This window comes from Anser brachyrhynchus (assembly GCF_964034855.1).
Source record: "Anser brachyrhynchus genome assembly, chromosome: 1".
Taxonomy (NCBI): domain Eukaryota; kingdom Metazoa; phylum Chordata; class Aves; order Anseriformes; family Anatidae; genus Anser; species Anser brachyrhynchus.
In genome coordinates, this window is record NC_137694.1 from 207,275,384 (window position 1) to 207,293,266 (window position 17,883).

General features: G+C 38.1%; 2 protein-coding genes across 4 annotated transcripts in view; both read left to right on the top strand.

The window, feature by feature from the left end:
* Nucleotides 1-17,883, top strand: part of TENM4 (teneurin transmembrane protein 4) — a 1,681,110-nt gene that overhangs the window by 159,098 nt on the left and 1,504,129 nt on the right. The gene's annotated exons all lie outside the window — the stretch shown is intronic.
* On the top strand, nt 6,468-8,591 carry LOC308187820 (taste receptor type 2 member 40-like; the record flags this gene model as incomplete). The annotated part of the gene is made up of 1 exon (XM_080576170.1): nt 6,468-8,591. Exon 1 carries the CDS (start codon nt 7,656-7,658, stop codon nt 8,589-8,591), a length of 936 nt encoding a protein of 311 aa, XP_080432296.1. The 5' UTR covers nt 6,468-7,655.

Genomic DNA, 17,883 nt, shown 5'->3' on the forward strand with positions numbered 1-17,883 from the left:
GTGAGAGCAGAATTAAGAAAGGGTCAAAAAACCGTTGTGCTACAGCAGATATGAGAACTGAGAGAGAAGCAGCCCTGCAGCCCCCAAGGTGAGTGCAGAAGGAGGGCAGGAGGTGCTCCAGGCACGCAGCACAAGTTCCCCTGCGGCCCGTGGAGAGGCCCCTGGTGGAGCAGGCTGTCCCCCTGCAGCCCATGGGTCCCACACGGAGCAGATCTCCACGCTGCAGCCCGTGGAGGAGCCCCCGGTGGAGCAGGTGGATGTGGCCTGGAGGAGGCTGCGGCCCATGGAGAGCCCCCGCAGGAGCAGGCCCCGGGCCGGAGCTGCAGCCCGTGGAGAGGAGCCCACGCAGGAGCAGGGAGTCTGGGGGGAGCTGCCCGCGCTGGAGCAGTTTGCTCCTGGGGGATGGACCCCGTGGTATGGACCCATGCTGGAGCAGTTCTTGAAGAGCTGCAGCCTGTGGGCAGCCCCCGCAGGCTCAGTTCGGGAAGGACGGCATCCCGTGGGAGGGACCCCACGTGGAGCAGGGGCAGAGAGGGACCGTGAAGGAGCAGCAGAGATGAAGCATCAGGGACTGACTGCAGCCCCCATTCCCCGTTCCTGTGTGCTGCTTGAGGGGAAGAGGTAGAAGGGAGTGAATGAGGGGAAGATGGGTTTAGCTTGCTTTTAGTTGTCACTTCTCTGGTCTCCTAGCGATAGTCAATAAATTATATTAGTCTCCCTACTCTGAGTTTGTTTTGCCTGTCACAATAATTTCTGAGTGATCTCCCTGTCATTATCTCAGCCTTTGAGCCCTTATCATCGTATTTTCTTCCCATTTCTCTTTGAGGAGGGGGAGTGAGAGAGTGGTTGTGGTGGAGTTCAGCTGCCCAGGAAGGTAAAACCACCACACATTGAAACTGAAAACTGAGGGACATCCCCCATTCCTCCATCTGTTCCCCAGCTGTTACTACTGAAGGTGATGTTATATAGCATGGAGTAACCCCCTTGGTCAGCTGGGGTCAGCTGTCCTGGCTGTGTCCCCTCACAGTAACCTGTGCACCTCCAGGTACCTTGCTGCCAGGGTAGCACCAGAAGTAGGAAAGTGTGAAAAGGCATTGTGTGAGCACTGCTCTGCAACAACCAAAACATTGGTATGTTATCACCACTGTTTTCATCACAAATCCAAGAAATAGCATCATACAAGCTACTATGAAGAAAATTTACTCCATTCCAGTCAAAACCACTATAAGGATAATATGCTGTCATTGAAAAATTTGCCCTGAATTCATTATTACTTCTTAAGCTTTGTGGTGGATACTGCACAATACACAATGAACCAAACTCAGCCCACAAGAGCTCTTCCAATCATAGTGACAAATGTCAGATAAAGATGTAACTGTGGCTGCAGACAGTGACAGTTTGCAATGAAGATATGGAGATAAAAACAAAATGCTTTATTGTTGACCCAGCTAACACAGTATTCATCCCTAGGATAATAGAAAAAGCTTTGAATATCCCTTTATCCAGGATACAGGAAGGCATCCAGCTAAAGCTTATAGGCATAGGCTGGCAGCAAGTTCCTTTGTGAACTGAGGTAGGGAAAACATGAGTGCTCTTCTGGTGTCTTACACTGATATGGGGCAAGGTTTCTGTAAGGCTTTCTGGAAAAGTGAGTTTTGGAGGGAATTAATTCATTTGCTGGTGTATTGAAGGTGAAGAAACAAATCGTGGAAATGAGAAAAAGGAGGGAATGAGAGTGAGTGGTGCAGGTAACATCCAGCATTACTCAGGAAGTGAACACATTTCCTTTCATACTTTACATGGTATAAAGCACAAACTCATATTTACAAATACTATCTTCACTCATCTTTACAAATAGTGTCTTGAGTTGATGCATACTTAGTTAAACTCCATTCCTGCATGACAAAGAGAAACTGTTACAGTCAGTAGTTTCGTCCTAACTCCAGCTTCTTCTTTCTGGGGTGTACATGCATTCTTACTTCCTTAAAGTTATAGTTACTTCTTTGTTTCATCTGTGCTGCGTTCTATCTTTTTGACCTCTCTCAAGTATTTTGAAGAACTCTTTCCATTAGCTTTGTCTGATCAGTCTTCAGTTTTGACAATGGCCCTCTGAAAAACAAATTGTATCGTACTGAAATTAACAGTATGTTAGCTCCAGTTCAACAATGACAGCAGTATGACAGCTTGCAAATTAATCGTAAAAGAGATTATCACCCTTTCACATATATTTTTGAGATATTTTGCAGCATTACTTCTTTGTGAAATATAAAGTCAGCAATGTGTTAAATGGCAGCTTGATTTATTGTTGTTTACTAGATGCAGGATATTTTATTAAGGTTCACAAGCCTTTTATACCTTGTCAAATACATGAGGAACACTTGATGAACCATTTTAGAAAGTGCCATGGGCAGCAACAACCATGTTTACAGCAATAGTCAGGACTGCTGAGTTTCTGGGCAAGAGTCTAAACCCAAATGATGATGGCTTACCTTTTCTTTTTTCTTGCAAGTTTTGTTGGCCTATTTCTTCATCTTATACAAGAAGTATTCTCCTATTCTTTGTTGATGTTGTTGTTGTTTTTATTATTCAATTATTTTTCTATAAGGATCTTATTACTAAGTACTTCGTTGTCTTATGCATGTGTTATAAATGTGCTATTCATTACGGACTATAAAAATCTTATTTATTAAAAAGCTCATGATTTAAAGGTGAAGAAATGTCATGAGGATCTAGTAGGCACTTACTCCACTGGAATTAAATTTATTATGATTCCTTGGAAAGTGGTGTCCTTCCTCCAAACTGAAATAAAGTCTGTTTTCCATTATTTTTTCAGCACAAAATACGAGCAAACAATAAATTATTCTCATCTCCCTCTCTCTTTCTCTATTAGGATGTTTACTACCATGGTAATATGCATTCTTGACTTTCTTGTACTGTTTTGCAAATCTTTTAATTTAGTTGTGGTATAATAAAACATAAACAGTCAGCAAATGGTTAGCACATGTTAAACACAAAACTGTAATGTCACTAGGATGCAGGAAAAAAGTTGAAATTCTTCCAATATTTTTCTTTCCAGGTAGAATTCTAAAATGAAATTACAGGCTAGGTATTCTGCTTTTAGACAGAAAACATGAGGGAGACAGCATGATTCCAGTACTGCAGTTCAGCTGGTGATCCAGAGCCCTTCTAACGTTTCAGGGGAGCAGATTGTGAAGACTGAAAAAGAGAAGCTAATGATTTCAGATCATGTCTTCCTAATAATCATAATGACTTAGGGAATGATAGGAAAAGCTAGATTTATGATTCACTTAGTACACTAACAATGTGAATAGATGAGATGTGTCCTTCTGAAGCATGATCTTAATCTGTCCAAACCCTACCCTAGTTCTGATTTCACTGTAACAGTCTGAGTTTGAAAAACATTTAAGAATTGTTTGAGGAACATCAAACAAAATGACAGCATCTACCGGACCTCATGAAGTCTTATTTTTTCCTGCTGTGTGCTTGATGTCTCCAGTCTTAGAGAGTGGACAAAAGCTAATTGGACAGTCCAACAAATTTTAGTAGTAGTTTTCACAGGAGTACCCCATAACAAACACTCATGTAAGAGCCATTATACAATAGGTATTGTTTGAAAATGTCAGTTTTTTACTTGTGTATTTATCTGCTGGTCCAGCTGCTGGAGTAAATGGCCATGCAAGATGAAATTTATCTTATTAAACGTACCATATCTACACTTCAGATACATACATATACCTATGATAGTCAGCCAAACATTGTTATAAAGGAAAATATGGCCAACTCTGCTGTTGCAAGAATAGACTTTTAAGGTTATATCTAAATTGACGGTCTTGGGATTGCTTCCTCATGTGCATGTTCAGGTAAATGACATTACCCCACCTTGATTTTGCTCTGGATCATGGCCGAACCTTCACATGTCCATACCTCCATGAGATGAGAACCCTGGTTCTCAAGTTAGAAGCGAGTTCAGCTGCATGGACTTTACAGATGTTCATCTCCATGGTTTTTGTTTATGATTTTTTTTTCCTCAAACATGCTGGAGGTATCACATGAGAAAGCTTTACATTTTGAAATTTGATCAAGAATTAGTTTGGCGTAGATGAGGGCACCAAAATTCAAAAGGCATGTCTGTTAACATGCAGAGAGATGAGTAAAGATACAGAAAGGTGGCAGCAGTTTGAGCACCTGTCATGTCACACCAAAATCAAAACTCTTAAAGGACAGCAGCAAGAACTTAATGCAAAAAAGTCAATGCCATTAAACATGTTCTATTTTTTCTTATCCTCAATCCAGCCATAGACAATTACTTCTCACTAAAACTTATGAAACAATGGTTGTAGTTGGATGGTTCATCAGCGACATTTCCAAGATATGCATCTTCCTGAACAATACAAGAAATAAATCTTCCAGTATCATATTCATATGCTTCTTGCACACAGTAAAAGGCTGAAAGATTAACCAGACACCAGTTAATTAGTGTTTCGTGCTTTTCTGAATGAGCAGAATGGACAGTGTTTTACAAGAGCCAGAAACTGTCTGCTGTGCTTTAATAATCTCTCTAACTACTTCAACAATTAAAATTATTGTAGGAATTGTGGGAAGTGTATTTATCACAGTTGTTAATACGAATGCATGAATCAAAAGAGGAAAGCTGTTATCCAGTGAACTGAACCTATCTTCTCTAAGTACAGTGAGTTTTGTCTTGTAAGGGAAAAAGTGTAAATTCAGACACAGAATTTACTATTTGTGTCATACTAATATTGTCCTGTGATTATTTTTAAGAATTGCTAGAGTCCGCATCACACTGTGGCTCAGCCACTTTTATAAATTCAATCACATGCTCTCCCAGAGGATGAGGCCAAGGAACTCTGACATATTGTAAGGTCTCTTCTGTATCCTCTGCAAACTAGATCTGTTCTGAACGACTGTTAAATCTGTAGCTCAAAAAGAAATCTACAAAAGAGCATTAATGTGGCAACCCTACCTGGGATCTGCAAGCTCTTTGTCTTTCCTTCACAGAGTACCTCCTTTATTGCAGTTCTCCTTTCATCCAGGTTGCTGCTGGTCTCTTTATGGAGACACATCACACCAAAGTGAATCTATATGTCTGATTACATATACCCAATGACATGTGTGTGTGTAGGTGTCTTTAAAATTCTGATCTCTGGTTTTATTGCTAAGAAAATGTTGACCTATCTAGACAATATAATTGAAAAATCAAGGAAACTTACAATCCTAGTATTAGATAAATTCTAAATATTTGGAGTAATCACCCTTATTTTCATCATAGTTTGTTCCTAATAGAAATAGATGAAGCTGAGAATTTGTCATGATGTAAAACATTATATAAGAACAGAAACTTCTGTTACCACAGCATGAAGTTCTTGACATACAGCATCCTTCAGGACTTTAGACTCCATTTTCTTGCAATTTTTGACCTTGCTCAGAGGAAAAAATAAATAGGTAAATGGAAATTAGATTTGTTTTCCTTTAAAATTCTTATTTTTGAAGGTGGATATGAAGAGATAATAGAATTTTGTAACTGTTTTCTGGAACAGTTCAGAATACATTTTAGTCTTGCAGTTTTCTAGACTATCTTCCAATGCAGTTTCTTCTACTTCATAATTGCAGTGCTGTTTTTTATAAGTGTATAAAAATAAAGTGTTATTGTCATGTTCCCTTGAGTAACTTAATGACTACATTTTTAAGGTAACTGATTACTGTAATTATGTAATGTATATTCCGTGTACAGGAAGCTTTATGCATGTAACTTTAAAATACACCGTAGGCGTCAAGTTACACTTTTTTTTTTTTTCCTTAGTAAGATATGACTTTATCACTATTTTGAAATACTTCTTGTGAGATACATGATAGGAAAAGTAAACATGCCAATGTATTCTTTTATTGTTTTATTATTTTTTCCCCCTTCGGCTTTTTGAAATTTGGAAGCTCTATAAGATATTTTGCAAAAGTGTCTCAAAATTGCTTTTTTACTTTTTATTTTTAAATTTACATTGTTGTGATGAAGAAAATATAGTCACTTCTTAAGGAAAAAGCTTCCAGTCTTTGTGATTACTAGGACCTAAATGGAAATGTAAATTGAGCATGACTGAAGTATTGACAGAAAAAAAAAAAATGGAGATTTTCATTTCAATAAGTTGATGAAGAAATGCGCTCGTACCAATTTAAGTTAGCTATTTCACTACTGAACAATTCTACAAAAGCTAAGATATGGTTGGATATATATATATACATATATATAGGCTGTACATCCTAGGATGAAGATAGGATATAATGGTAAACAGTACATCCCCAATTGGCAGGTTTTATCACATTGAGAACCTTGGTCTGCCTTTCACTTTGAGTCATCTTACTCCATTGAGAAATGGACTCCAGAAGTATATGTCAACCTTCCACAAAAAAATGATAAAAACTTTACTGCCTAAGTAAAGTACTTTTCAGTAGCCAAATGATCTCGTTTCCTTCCATGACGTCAAAGTATTCATGTCTTCTTTCATATTTCCCTAATGCAAAAAATAATTTATTTACAACATTAATGCACCAATATTACATTAATGGATTGAATTAATGGGATTGTGGCTGAGAAAATGAGGAGAAATTGTTCCATAAATCTAGACATATTTCTTTTTAAGTTAGAAATAATGCACTGTGGGCTTTAACACCACCACCACCTCCCCTCCAATCTTTGTGGACTAATTGCAGCATCTAGCCAAAGAGGGCACACATATGCAGATGGATGACAGACTTTCACTCCATAAAGAAAAAGCGGTCCAGATCTGCTGTCTAGAGGAGAAACTTCACTGTGAAATGCAGGTGGGATAGAGGTCATGGCAGTGAAAGTAGCTGGGGAAAGTGGGACTTTAACAGTGTTCTGCTCGATGGACTGCTCTGCTTCACTATCCTGCTGTCATAAGTGTCCCCATTATACAACCACATGCTGTCATCTTTTGATCCCATATACATGACCATCACAAGAGATGGTCACAGAAGTGACCATCCACATGAACACATTGGAAGTGGGTAACTATATGAAGCAATAAATAATAGCAATTGGGAAGCTTGTTTGTCTGGGGTGCTCCCCAAAAATAGGACAAGGCTGTACAATCTTCACCATGTTAAAATGGAGGTGATTAACTAGTGTGGTCATACTTGACAGAGTTTCAAAACAATATGAAAGATAATAGTTAAAATATAAAACCTCTTGTTATCTCCTGACAAGCTGCTGGCTGTGTTGGGTTGCTTGATACATCTTCTTCCACATTGTCAGGTACAGTCACAATCACAGAGCCAGAGCCTTCTGTCATTCCAGGTGGGAATATAAATAATTGGATAAAAGATAAGGCAGTTAATACACCTGACAATCCCACATCCCTAATGAAAAACGTAGGCAAATCTTATGCATGTAAAAATTTAGAATTAATTATTAAATCCTTCTCTGATTTGCAAGCTCAGGAACAACACCAACAAACATTTTCTACTATCATTCCCAGATGTCGTTGTTCCTTGATATAAGGCAAGCAGACTGGGGCTGGGGCTAGTAATATACTGTCTGATCTGCTCATCTTTTGCACAGCTTCACGAGCTAATCAGGCAGAGGTGACCAAAGCAGTGAGATGTTGCCTCCAGTTCTCATCACTTCAATGTGTATTGTAGCTATTGAAGTTGTTGTTGGATTTATGGGAAATGGATTTATTACGGCTGTTAATAGCATTAACTGGATAAAAAGCAAAAAAATCTCTGCTGCTGATATGATTCTGATCTTCCTGAGCACATCAAGATTTATCTTGCAGGTGACTGTAATGATGTACATTCACAGTCTCTATTTTACAGATGTTTTTAAGTTGGCTTCTGTGTACAAAGCTTTTGGTGCTGTATGGATGTTTGTAAACCATGCCAGTTTGTGGTTCAGTACCTGGCTCTATGTCCTCTACTGTGCTAAAATAATCAATGTTACCCAATGGTTGTTGCTGCAAATCAAGCTCAGAATAACTGGGATGGTTCCATGGCTGCTTCTAGGATCACTGGTGGTCTCTTCTGTGACTTCTCTTCCTTTCTTATGGACTACACCCAGCACGTACCTCTGCAGCTCAACTGGGAACTGTAGAGAGAATAGCACAGTACACATCAGTGACTGGGATAGTTCACATCTGTACATTCTTCTTCTTTACTTTGCCGGTTGCTTTTTTCCTCTGGTACTATCTGTGGTAACCTCAGCCCTATTAATTACTTCTCTGTGCAAACACACCAAGAAGATGCAATGCTATGTAGATAGTTTCAGGGATCCTTTGATAGATGTTCACCTAACTGTCATTAAATCCATTATTTCTTTCCTGATCCTATATCTTTCCAGTTTTGTAGCTCAAATTCTTTTGACACTGTCAACTTCTCAAAGTCAAGATGCTGTGAAGGTTGCAGTATCTCTAGTAGTAGCTGGAGCATATCCTTCGATACACTCTGTTATCCTGATCATAGTCAATTCAAAGCTGAAACTGGCATTCAGGATGTTTTGCCAGCATTTTAAGTGTCATTTGGAAAGTGTGACTCCCTAAGCCTTATATTGCAGTTTAAGATTAAAACTGTCAGGTTATATATCTGGAGGAAAGATTTTATGCATTTATTGTTTCAACATCTTTGTTCTTTATCAAATGTTGTAGTCTTTCAGGGATTTCTGTGATTAAATCTCCTTAACATTTCATAACATCTGAAATAATATGCATTTTTACCCTTTGCTTTTTATTTTTTACTATACCACTCTTGCTCTCTCACAATCTGATTTAGTAAGGAGGAAGAACAAGAATGCAGTGAAAGGAAACAATACACTTAAATACCAAATCAAGTACAAGATGTGTTGTGATTTCACATTTGCTGTTTAAGACTGCTGAATTTATGATACATGTGAATGAAAGAAAGTGGGACTAAAACAGAGACAAAAGTTACAGAACTCACACATATCAGTTCTCATCTAAAGAATCTCTCACCCGAGAAGCTTAAAATTGGCTGAAACACATGCTGCACAAGACTTAACAGAATATGCTTCTACGCATGCAAAACTAGTTAGAAGATAACCTGGGGGAAATTAAGATATGGAGACATATAAGTAATTAATGTAATTGTAATTATATTTTGAATGAGGTTTGTGTTAGAATTCTAGTATATACATAGCAACTGAACAGTTAAATCTCCCTTTAAAACTGTTTCTTTTGTTCAAAGCATACTTTATATTGGTTTGTTTATTTTTTTGTTTCTTAAACGTTTTTTAGTAAGTTGGTGATTACAATGTAATTGGATGTAAGCATGTGGATCTACCTGTCCACTGCAGAACGTCTCTTTCTTGTTGACTATTCTGAACAAAAATCTGACTTTTTACATGATTTGCTGTTGTTTTGAGTAGGTGTGAGTTGTTTCTAAGGCTCTTTTCTTTTAATACTTTATGCTTCTGTGAAGTTTCAAATGTGGTTGATGAAATATGTTCTTCAACAAATCCTGTCATGTTTTATCAAATAATGTGTTAGATGATCCTACTCTGAGGTTCTCAGCTCAGATGTACTGTTTTTAAGCTGTTTATCTACTCTGCAGAAATTTAGATAACGCTAGATTATAAATCACTATGGTGAGAGTTTCAGTCCAATCTATAAAATTAATGAAGAGGGTGATTCATTTAGTCTTGGAGTGTTTCAGCTTCAGTGTTTGAAAAATAGGATTAATATCTTTATAAAATTCTTTGAAATCACTATTTAGAATTACTAGATAAATGGTGAATACAATGTTTTAAACTAATATTTTAAAATATTGTTTACAAAGTAATATAGGTTAATACAAATAAGAGGCATGAATGATTGTACTGTCCCATATGAAGCAGTATGATTATTAGCATGTCTAAACAGTGGGGTCAAACTGCATATCAGGAAAGGTGAATGATAAACTCATTGACACAGTGTTTGGAGGAGCAGTACACTGTACCGTAAGACTCAGACTCTCGTCATGTCCAGACCCACATGATTTTTCTTTTGCTCAGTACTGTGCATGCTACATCAACAGAGACTCAAAAGTCCCCTGAGAGCCCTGTCTGTGAAGTTTTGCAGGGAAGCAGATGGAAGCCACCATGGACATGTCGCAGCGCAGCCCTGCTCCACAGCAAGCGATGGGGCCTCCACTCCTGCACACCCTACCAACATGGACCAAGATCAGAAGAGCCACACAGAGACAGCTCTTTGGGCCCTTTCTCCATTTGGCATGAAAAGAAAGCCTTCTGAAAGAAATGAGGGATTATTTATCTATTTATTAATTAACTTGATCAGGAGGATCTGGCTAAACTATTTTCCTCATAGAGTTCACTTCACTGTAGGTGTCTCCAAACCCATTTTTGGTGTCAGTCTAAAGACAAAGGGATCAGAGCCACAAATGAAAATACTGGCCTCTGCTCAGCTTTGTCACTGTCTCCTCACCTTCAGAAGGGAGAGATGTGAAGCAGGAGCAATGATTAATAAAATATCCTTTAGTGCCTCCAGGGGAGAGGAAGACAACGCTCAAGTACTTGATGTCTTTATATTGTATTGATGAAAGTTTTGTTATACACAACATAGACTGGGATAGATGTATACATAAATTAGAATTTCAGATGAATGAATCAGTAAATAAAATATTAGTTTTGTCCTTTCACTTCCCATCTTTTCCCCAAGCTTCAATTTATTTTCATTTCTTCTTCTACAGAATTTGCAGTTTCCCATTTATTTTCTGATCTTGCCCTGGTATTTAGATTTCAACCTTTCCCTTCCTAAAATAGTTATCTATATTCTCTGCAGTTCTAATATATATTTTTTTCTGGTATATTTTTTAAAAGAGCTTGCTGATTATTATTTTACAACAAAATATCATGCACCAAATTGTAGCAGTCTTTTGTCTATCCAGTTCACAGCAGAAAGAAAGTAAATCTGATCAATGTTTCAGTAATGACAGTTTTCTAGAATATATACATGTAGAATTTTTAAAAATAAATAAATAAAATAAATCCAAAACCTTAAACAAACAAACAAACCCCCCTTTGTTGAGATTTCATTGTCTAAGTGTTTTTATAAGCTAATTGAAAATAAGACTTAATTCACTAGTACATATCTCCTGGAAGTTTGCAAGTTATATCAAATATAGACAGTACCAAGTCCACTGTAAGGATGGTCTTGTAAAGTATGAAAAGGTAATTAGTACTGCTGTTCCTAATGACTGCATGAAAACCAAGCCCTCTCTCATCCAAATTTTTATATATTTATTGTCCTGATTCTTGTTTTTCTAGATCATAATTCATCACAGTTGACTTTTCAGGAACAGCAATATTTTTTGTGAAGAAATTAATGAGCTTCTGATTGCAGTCTCCATAGCGTCTTCATGAAACTAGCAAATTTCTCCCTGCATTATCCAGCGTATGAAACAGAAAGGAGAATTGTCACAGCCATTCTGGCTTTCCACTGTTGGTCTGCTCTGTCATTTCCTTTTGCTTGGATTAATTACAAGCTGTGTCTGATCAAATCAGCAGCTGGGTAGTAGACATGAACTACAATACCAAAAAATCTTGATACTCTCTTCTGCTAACCACGGGGTCTTTGTTTTATTTTCTAATATTTTGGTGTCTTCCATGGTGCTAGTTACCTCTCTGCAGAGATACACTACGCAGCACTGCCAGCTCCAGCTCAGAACAGATGTTCGTATAAATGCCACTAAAGCTCTATTTTTTCCCCTTTGCCAGTTTTTTAACATTGGTCATCAAGACTTTGATCTTATTTCCATCTGACTATACCATGGTGCTATTTTTTTCTAATTAGTTTTAGATAATCTCAAAAGTAAAGTAAGTGTCAACGAACATGTCATGTTGTACATTTTTTTTTTTTCTCCTTTGAATATGATTTCACCTGATGATTGACCTGCAAGGTCTATAGAAAAGTTCTATCTTTTGGAAGAGTTTACAGTAGGATAATAACCTGGGATTATTTTTATCTCTATTTATTTATTGTCTTCCCTATCGTAATGTTCAGACTTACTTTCATTAATACAAGGACAATTTCTTCAGTGTTATGAAATACTTCTCAAAGATAATCCCTCTTCCCCTCAATACTCCTTATCCTGTTTGTTTCTTGTTTGAGGACATCTGTATGGGAGATCGTTGGAGCTTAGTTAGGTTTATAAATAGTGCTCCTCATGAATTGGTCAAACCTTTCATAGAAACATAGTTCTTAAAGGTTATAGTAAAATAACTAAATAAATAGATTTAAAAAAAATAAATGAAAATAAACAAAAATCAAAATAGAAAACAAAACAAACAAAAAATCAGTTTCAGAAAGAATGTGCAGCTGTTTTTAAATGCTACCTTTGAGTGTAAAAAATATTAGCTAATAGCTACATATTAATATCGTCTTGTAGCTGAATGCTTCATAAATTTCAAACTGCCATTTCATTTTCTTAAAGTGTATCTCTTTGCAATGACTCAAAAATACTTTACAATGGCCAAGGTAATCATAATGAAAATCAACTACTGGACAAGCCAAGATGGAAAAGAACTGGACACTCATAAAACCAGAGTTCCTGACACTCAAGAATTTCAGAGGTCAGAATGTCTCATTCCTAAAACACTGCTCATCTCCATCCTGAGATGTCATATCCCCTCCCTACTATCAGTACTATATACTGTGTATTATCTGTGTTCAGTTTATGAAAGCACCGGGACATTTTCTCATCAGAAGGCAGAGCACTTTTATGGATGGTAGCCACAGTGTGATTTTATATGGGCTCCTGAAAAGGGAGAGAAAGGAAGGGAAGTTGCTCAAATCCATGCTATCTACTTTGGTATCCTTTTTTTTTTAATCCTTTCACTGTGCACTGCAGGTAAACATCCCAGGGCCATGGTGCATCCTTCCAAAGGTAATAGTGCCAAAGTTCAAAAGTAGGTATAGCTGAATTGGGAACCACAAATGGAATACTTCATTGCAGATTTTTTTTTGATTTTTTTTTTTTTTGTACAAAAACAGAAAAACAGAGGCAAACTGATGAACAGGAATAATGAATTGATATCATCATCCCTCAGTTGCCTGTTAAGAGGAGAGGTTAAATTAAACCATTTCTGGCCTTTAGGCACTCAGATGTGATATTGTGATGAGATTAAGATGGATGAACGAATTCATAAATTAAAAAATGGGTTGCTAGGTGATTAGACTAGATTTTCTGTCCTCTTCCACACCTTCTTTCCCTCTCAGTGTCATATTTGCATTTCATTTTTTTCCGAACTTTGTATTTTCTTTTACTCTTTTCCCTTACTTTTGAAGTCTACCTTTCTTATTTTAAGAAAACAAATAAACAAATAAAAATATTTAATTCTTCATTTATTATCTCTCTTTCTTAACAATTCCTCTTAAAATCCTGACTGGTTTTGTTGCTGTTGTTGCTGTTATTGCAAATGCCCACTAATGAAATCAAGCTGGGTTTATTCCCATATTTACTTTATTCTAATAAGCACATGATCTGAGACAACTTATTGTTTTTGCCAGATTGATATTTTTACTTTTGTGTCAAGATTACAAACATTTTTTTACTTTCTTTATGAAAGTGTTGGGAAGAAAAAGCCACATGCTGAGACCTTGAGATATTTGAAGTCTCCCTTTCAAAACCTACTTCAGTCAGTTCTGCTTTATTGCCCTTTCCTACATTTCCCCATGTCACTTTTCTCTTACCCCACATGCTCAACCATTTTGACCATTTTTCTTTTACAGACTGATGTCTTTCTATTTTCTTTCTCATTTTTCCTTGTCTCCTTTAAGATTGTTCTTTTTTTTTCTTTTTTTCTTTCTCCTTATGTTCTTTAGTTCTTATTCTCACCCCTGTTAGTCCCTCAAACTCTCCTTTTCTTTTCTGTGTTTACACTATTTATTTCCCTTCCAGAATAGAGATAATCACCCAAATATTTTAATTCTGTTGGATTAAGATAAGAAATGAAGAGAGGAAATAAAATGTAGCTGTTTACATATGTAAACAGTGATGTGGAAAGTTATTCAAACTCTGCATGTATAAGATGTATAAGACTAAAATGAGGTGAAATACATGCACCCTGAGAAATGACATCAGGAAAAAAGTAGGAATTTCTAGACTTATTTATCTTCTTAAAGAACATAACATGGGCCTATCTATTGTAATTAACTGTCCCTAATCAGAACTGCAGGAAATACATGTTTTCTGATGAACTTCTGAATCTCCCTGAGAAAGATGTGTAATGATTGTGAATAGCTATTTGTTGACCACTTTTGATAGATCATAAAATAAATAAATAAATAAATAAATTACAAACTTTTATGTGGGTGGTCATACAATGAGGTTCAGACTCCTAACATGCCATTTATGTGCAATTTGAATATCTATGGACAAAAAAGCATATTTCTCCTGATAGAGACACAATGCATTTCTTCTAGGAATCCAAAGTAGTATAACTGGAGATGTACAGCAATATTACTGTGTCTGTTGAATAATTAAGTACTTCTCTCTCAGCTAAATTATGTAAGAACAGATAAAAGAGGTAATCTAAAAACTTACTTTGATTTCTAAGTCATGTTTGCACTACAGCTTCAACCACTCTCCCTCTTCATTCCCTTTTTTATTTTTAAACATTTGCTTGACTTGCATTTATCTTGTGCCATGCCTCTACACAAGCAGAAAGAATGGAAAGTAATTTTCCTAGAATTATGCCCTGAAAGAGATTATGCTGAGATATAGTATCTCTTGGCTTAAATTCCCTGAAGCTGTGGAAAACTAAGATCTTAGGTTCCCTCCTTTCTGGCACGTAGTACAACCAGCCTGCAATTTTTCCAGAAGTCATCTCCAAAGCACATTCTCTCAAAAGAAAGTTAATCATTTTGGCAATGTTATGAACACATAGACATCTATGAAATTTCTCCTTCTGTCCGGTTCCTATGCCTACTGCATCTCATTGACATGGAGGTGACTTGATTAGGTTTCCAGAGTCAGTGGGAGAAGGATAAAATCTCAGGCTGACCCTCTAGAAGTTTTCACAGATACACTGCCTTTTTCGTTCACTATAGAGCAAAGCCTGTGTGAATTACCAGGTTAAGGGACAAGACTCTTAGATGTCTTTGTTTCACCTTGTGTTTGAACATCTTTACCTGTGTGGTCATCTCTAGCTCCAAACTGCTGTTGTAAGCAAAAGTGAGAACCCTGGGATGATTCTCAGATTACCTCCGGAGCACTGATGTTCCCTTCCTTCATTACTTTTCCTTATACTTTAGCTTATTTTGTCTTTTAACTTTTGTAGTGCAAAAATGAATTATATCACAGAATTCAGGGTGGCAGAGGCAGAGGCTTCTCATCCTCTCTATATCATTCTGCTCAATACCATTGGAACTTTCTTCCCTTTCATCACTGGATTTTTGAGAAAGAAAGCCTTTGACTACAATTCCAGGATGCATGTGTATGTAAACACCAACCAAATTCTGGCCTTTTCCTTTTCTTTATTTTCTGTTCCTAGTTTTCTGTTTGAGTTCATATTTCTGTTATTCAACTGCAGCAGCTAAATCACCAAGACTTCTTGTGTTATCTTTATGGATCACTGTGTCTTATCTGAATACTCTGTACTCAGCTTGTAATTACTCTAAAATGAGTCACAAATTCAGAGAGTTGCATATTTTCTCGTAAGTCACCTTACTGTGAGAAATTTTTGTTCAATGCCTTTCTCATTCTGAGAGGTGAATTCTAAGAAGAATGTGTTATAAATTAGTATTGATAATAAGAGTAAGAAAGCCTCCACTGCTGACCTTCTGATACCCACATACTCTGGGGAAAAAGTTACTGACACAAAGTAAAGATAATTTAAAACTACTGAATATGCAGAATATTTTTCTCCGTCTCTGAGGCATTAACTAAATATAAATCTATATTTTAGTTTGGTGATGAACTTTGTTGTCAGCTGAGTAGGCTGAAAGATCTTGAGGTTTCAAGAGTTAAAGTGTTAGATCTTATACCAAAGTGCTAGGATTCAAATAGCTGACTCAAAACATTTTTTTTCCCACGAGTATGTTTTGTTTGTCTATTTTTTTTTGTATGATAACTCATTATTTTAAAGTTGACAGCCAAAGTAGTATAACTATATATATGTGAACAAACTTCCATAATTTCTTTAGAAAAATCACCTTTTGCATTCAGTGATGTTGTGATCAAATGCCTTGCTGTCGTGTGACTTGATAACTGATTGTTTGCTATGAATTGTCGATGAAGTGCTTCTAGTACTCATCTTCTCATAGTGTATATTCACATGCAGTTTCAAACATTGTACATTTATAGAGCTGGATAAGCAGCCTTCATCCAAATACATTATTCAGCAAATGTGGCTATGGAATCATTTATCTTAAAACTGAATTCAAAAGGAATTAAACTAGCTCTGTTCCACACAAGATGTGGTGATTTACTCAGCTGGGCAGCTGAGCTCCACCACAACTACACTTCCTCCTCAGAGAGAAAGGGGGAGAAAATAGAACGAAAAGACCTCAAAGGTTGAGAAAAGGACAGGGAGATCACTCAACAGTTATGGTCACAGGCAAAACAGACTCAGCATAGGGAGATTCATATAATTTATTAATTATCAAAAATAGTAGAGCAGTGAGCAGTGAGAACTAAAAGCAAACTAAAAGCTCTTCCACCTCCACCCCCTGAGGGGAGCAGGGGAATGGGGGCTGCTGTCAGTCCCTGACGCTTTGTCTCCGCCACTCCTTCACGGTCACTCTCTGCCCCTGCTCCCCGTGGGGTCCCTCCCACGGGATGCCGTCCTTCCCGAACTGAGCCTGGGGGGCTGCCCACAGGCTGCAGCTCTTCAGGAACTGCTCCCACACGGCTCCGTACCACGGGGTCCATCCCCCAGGAGCAAACTGCTCCAGCACGGGTCCCCCACGGGCGGCAGCTCCCCCCAGACCCCCTGCTCCTGCGTGGGCTCCTCTCCACGGGCTGCAGCTCCGGCCCGGGGCCTGCTCCTGCGGGGGCTCTCCATGGGCCGCAGCCTCCTCCAGGCCACATCCACCTGCTCCACCGGGGGCTCCTCCACGGGCTGCAGCGTGGAGATCTGCTCCGTGTGGGACCCGTGGGCTGCAGGGGGACAGCCTGCTCCACCAGGGGCCTCTCCACGGGCCGCAGGGGAACTTGTGCTGCGTGCCTGGAGCACCTCCTGCCCTCCTTCTACACTCACCTTGGGGGCTGCAGGGCTGCTTCTCACTCCTCACTCTCCCAGAGGCTGTTGTGCGGCAGTTCTAGTTTTCCCTTTCTTAACTCTGCTCTCACAGAGGTGCAAACAACATCACCTATTGGCTTGACTCTGGCCAGCAGCAGGTCCCTTACGGAGCCAGAGGAAACTGGCCCTTAACTAACATGGGGCAGCTTCTGGATTCTTCTTACAGAGGTCACTCCTGCAGTCCCCCACTACTAAAACCTTGCCATGTAAACCCAATACACAAAGACTGGTAGGTTCTGTGAAAAAGCACCGTAAACAGAAGGAGTCAGATCTTAAGTTCATCTCAGTTTAGATCTCTTATATGCGGGGCTTCTGATCTACCATCTTAGTGTTCCATTGTCCTATGGTGATAAAAAGCCTTTTGTCCATCACTCTAAAGCTGTTTGAAAACAGTGCCTAGAATTTGCTATATAAGTGCTGGACATTTTATTGTTTATTTTTATTGTACTCACCTGCATTTCATAGAAACAGATTTGTTGTTAAGTATGTGCTTCAGCCCATGCCTGAAATGAAGTGTTGTTGCTGTATATACAATTGATTTTCTTGTCTTTCAGCAAAGTCCCTAAAGAACTTTGAGA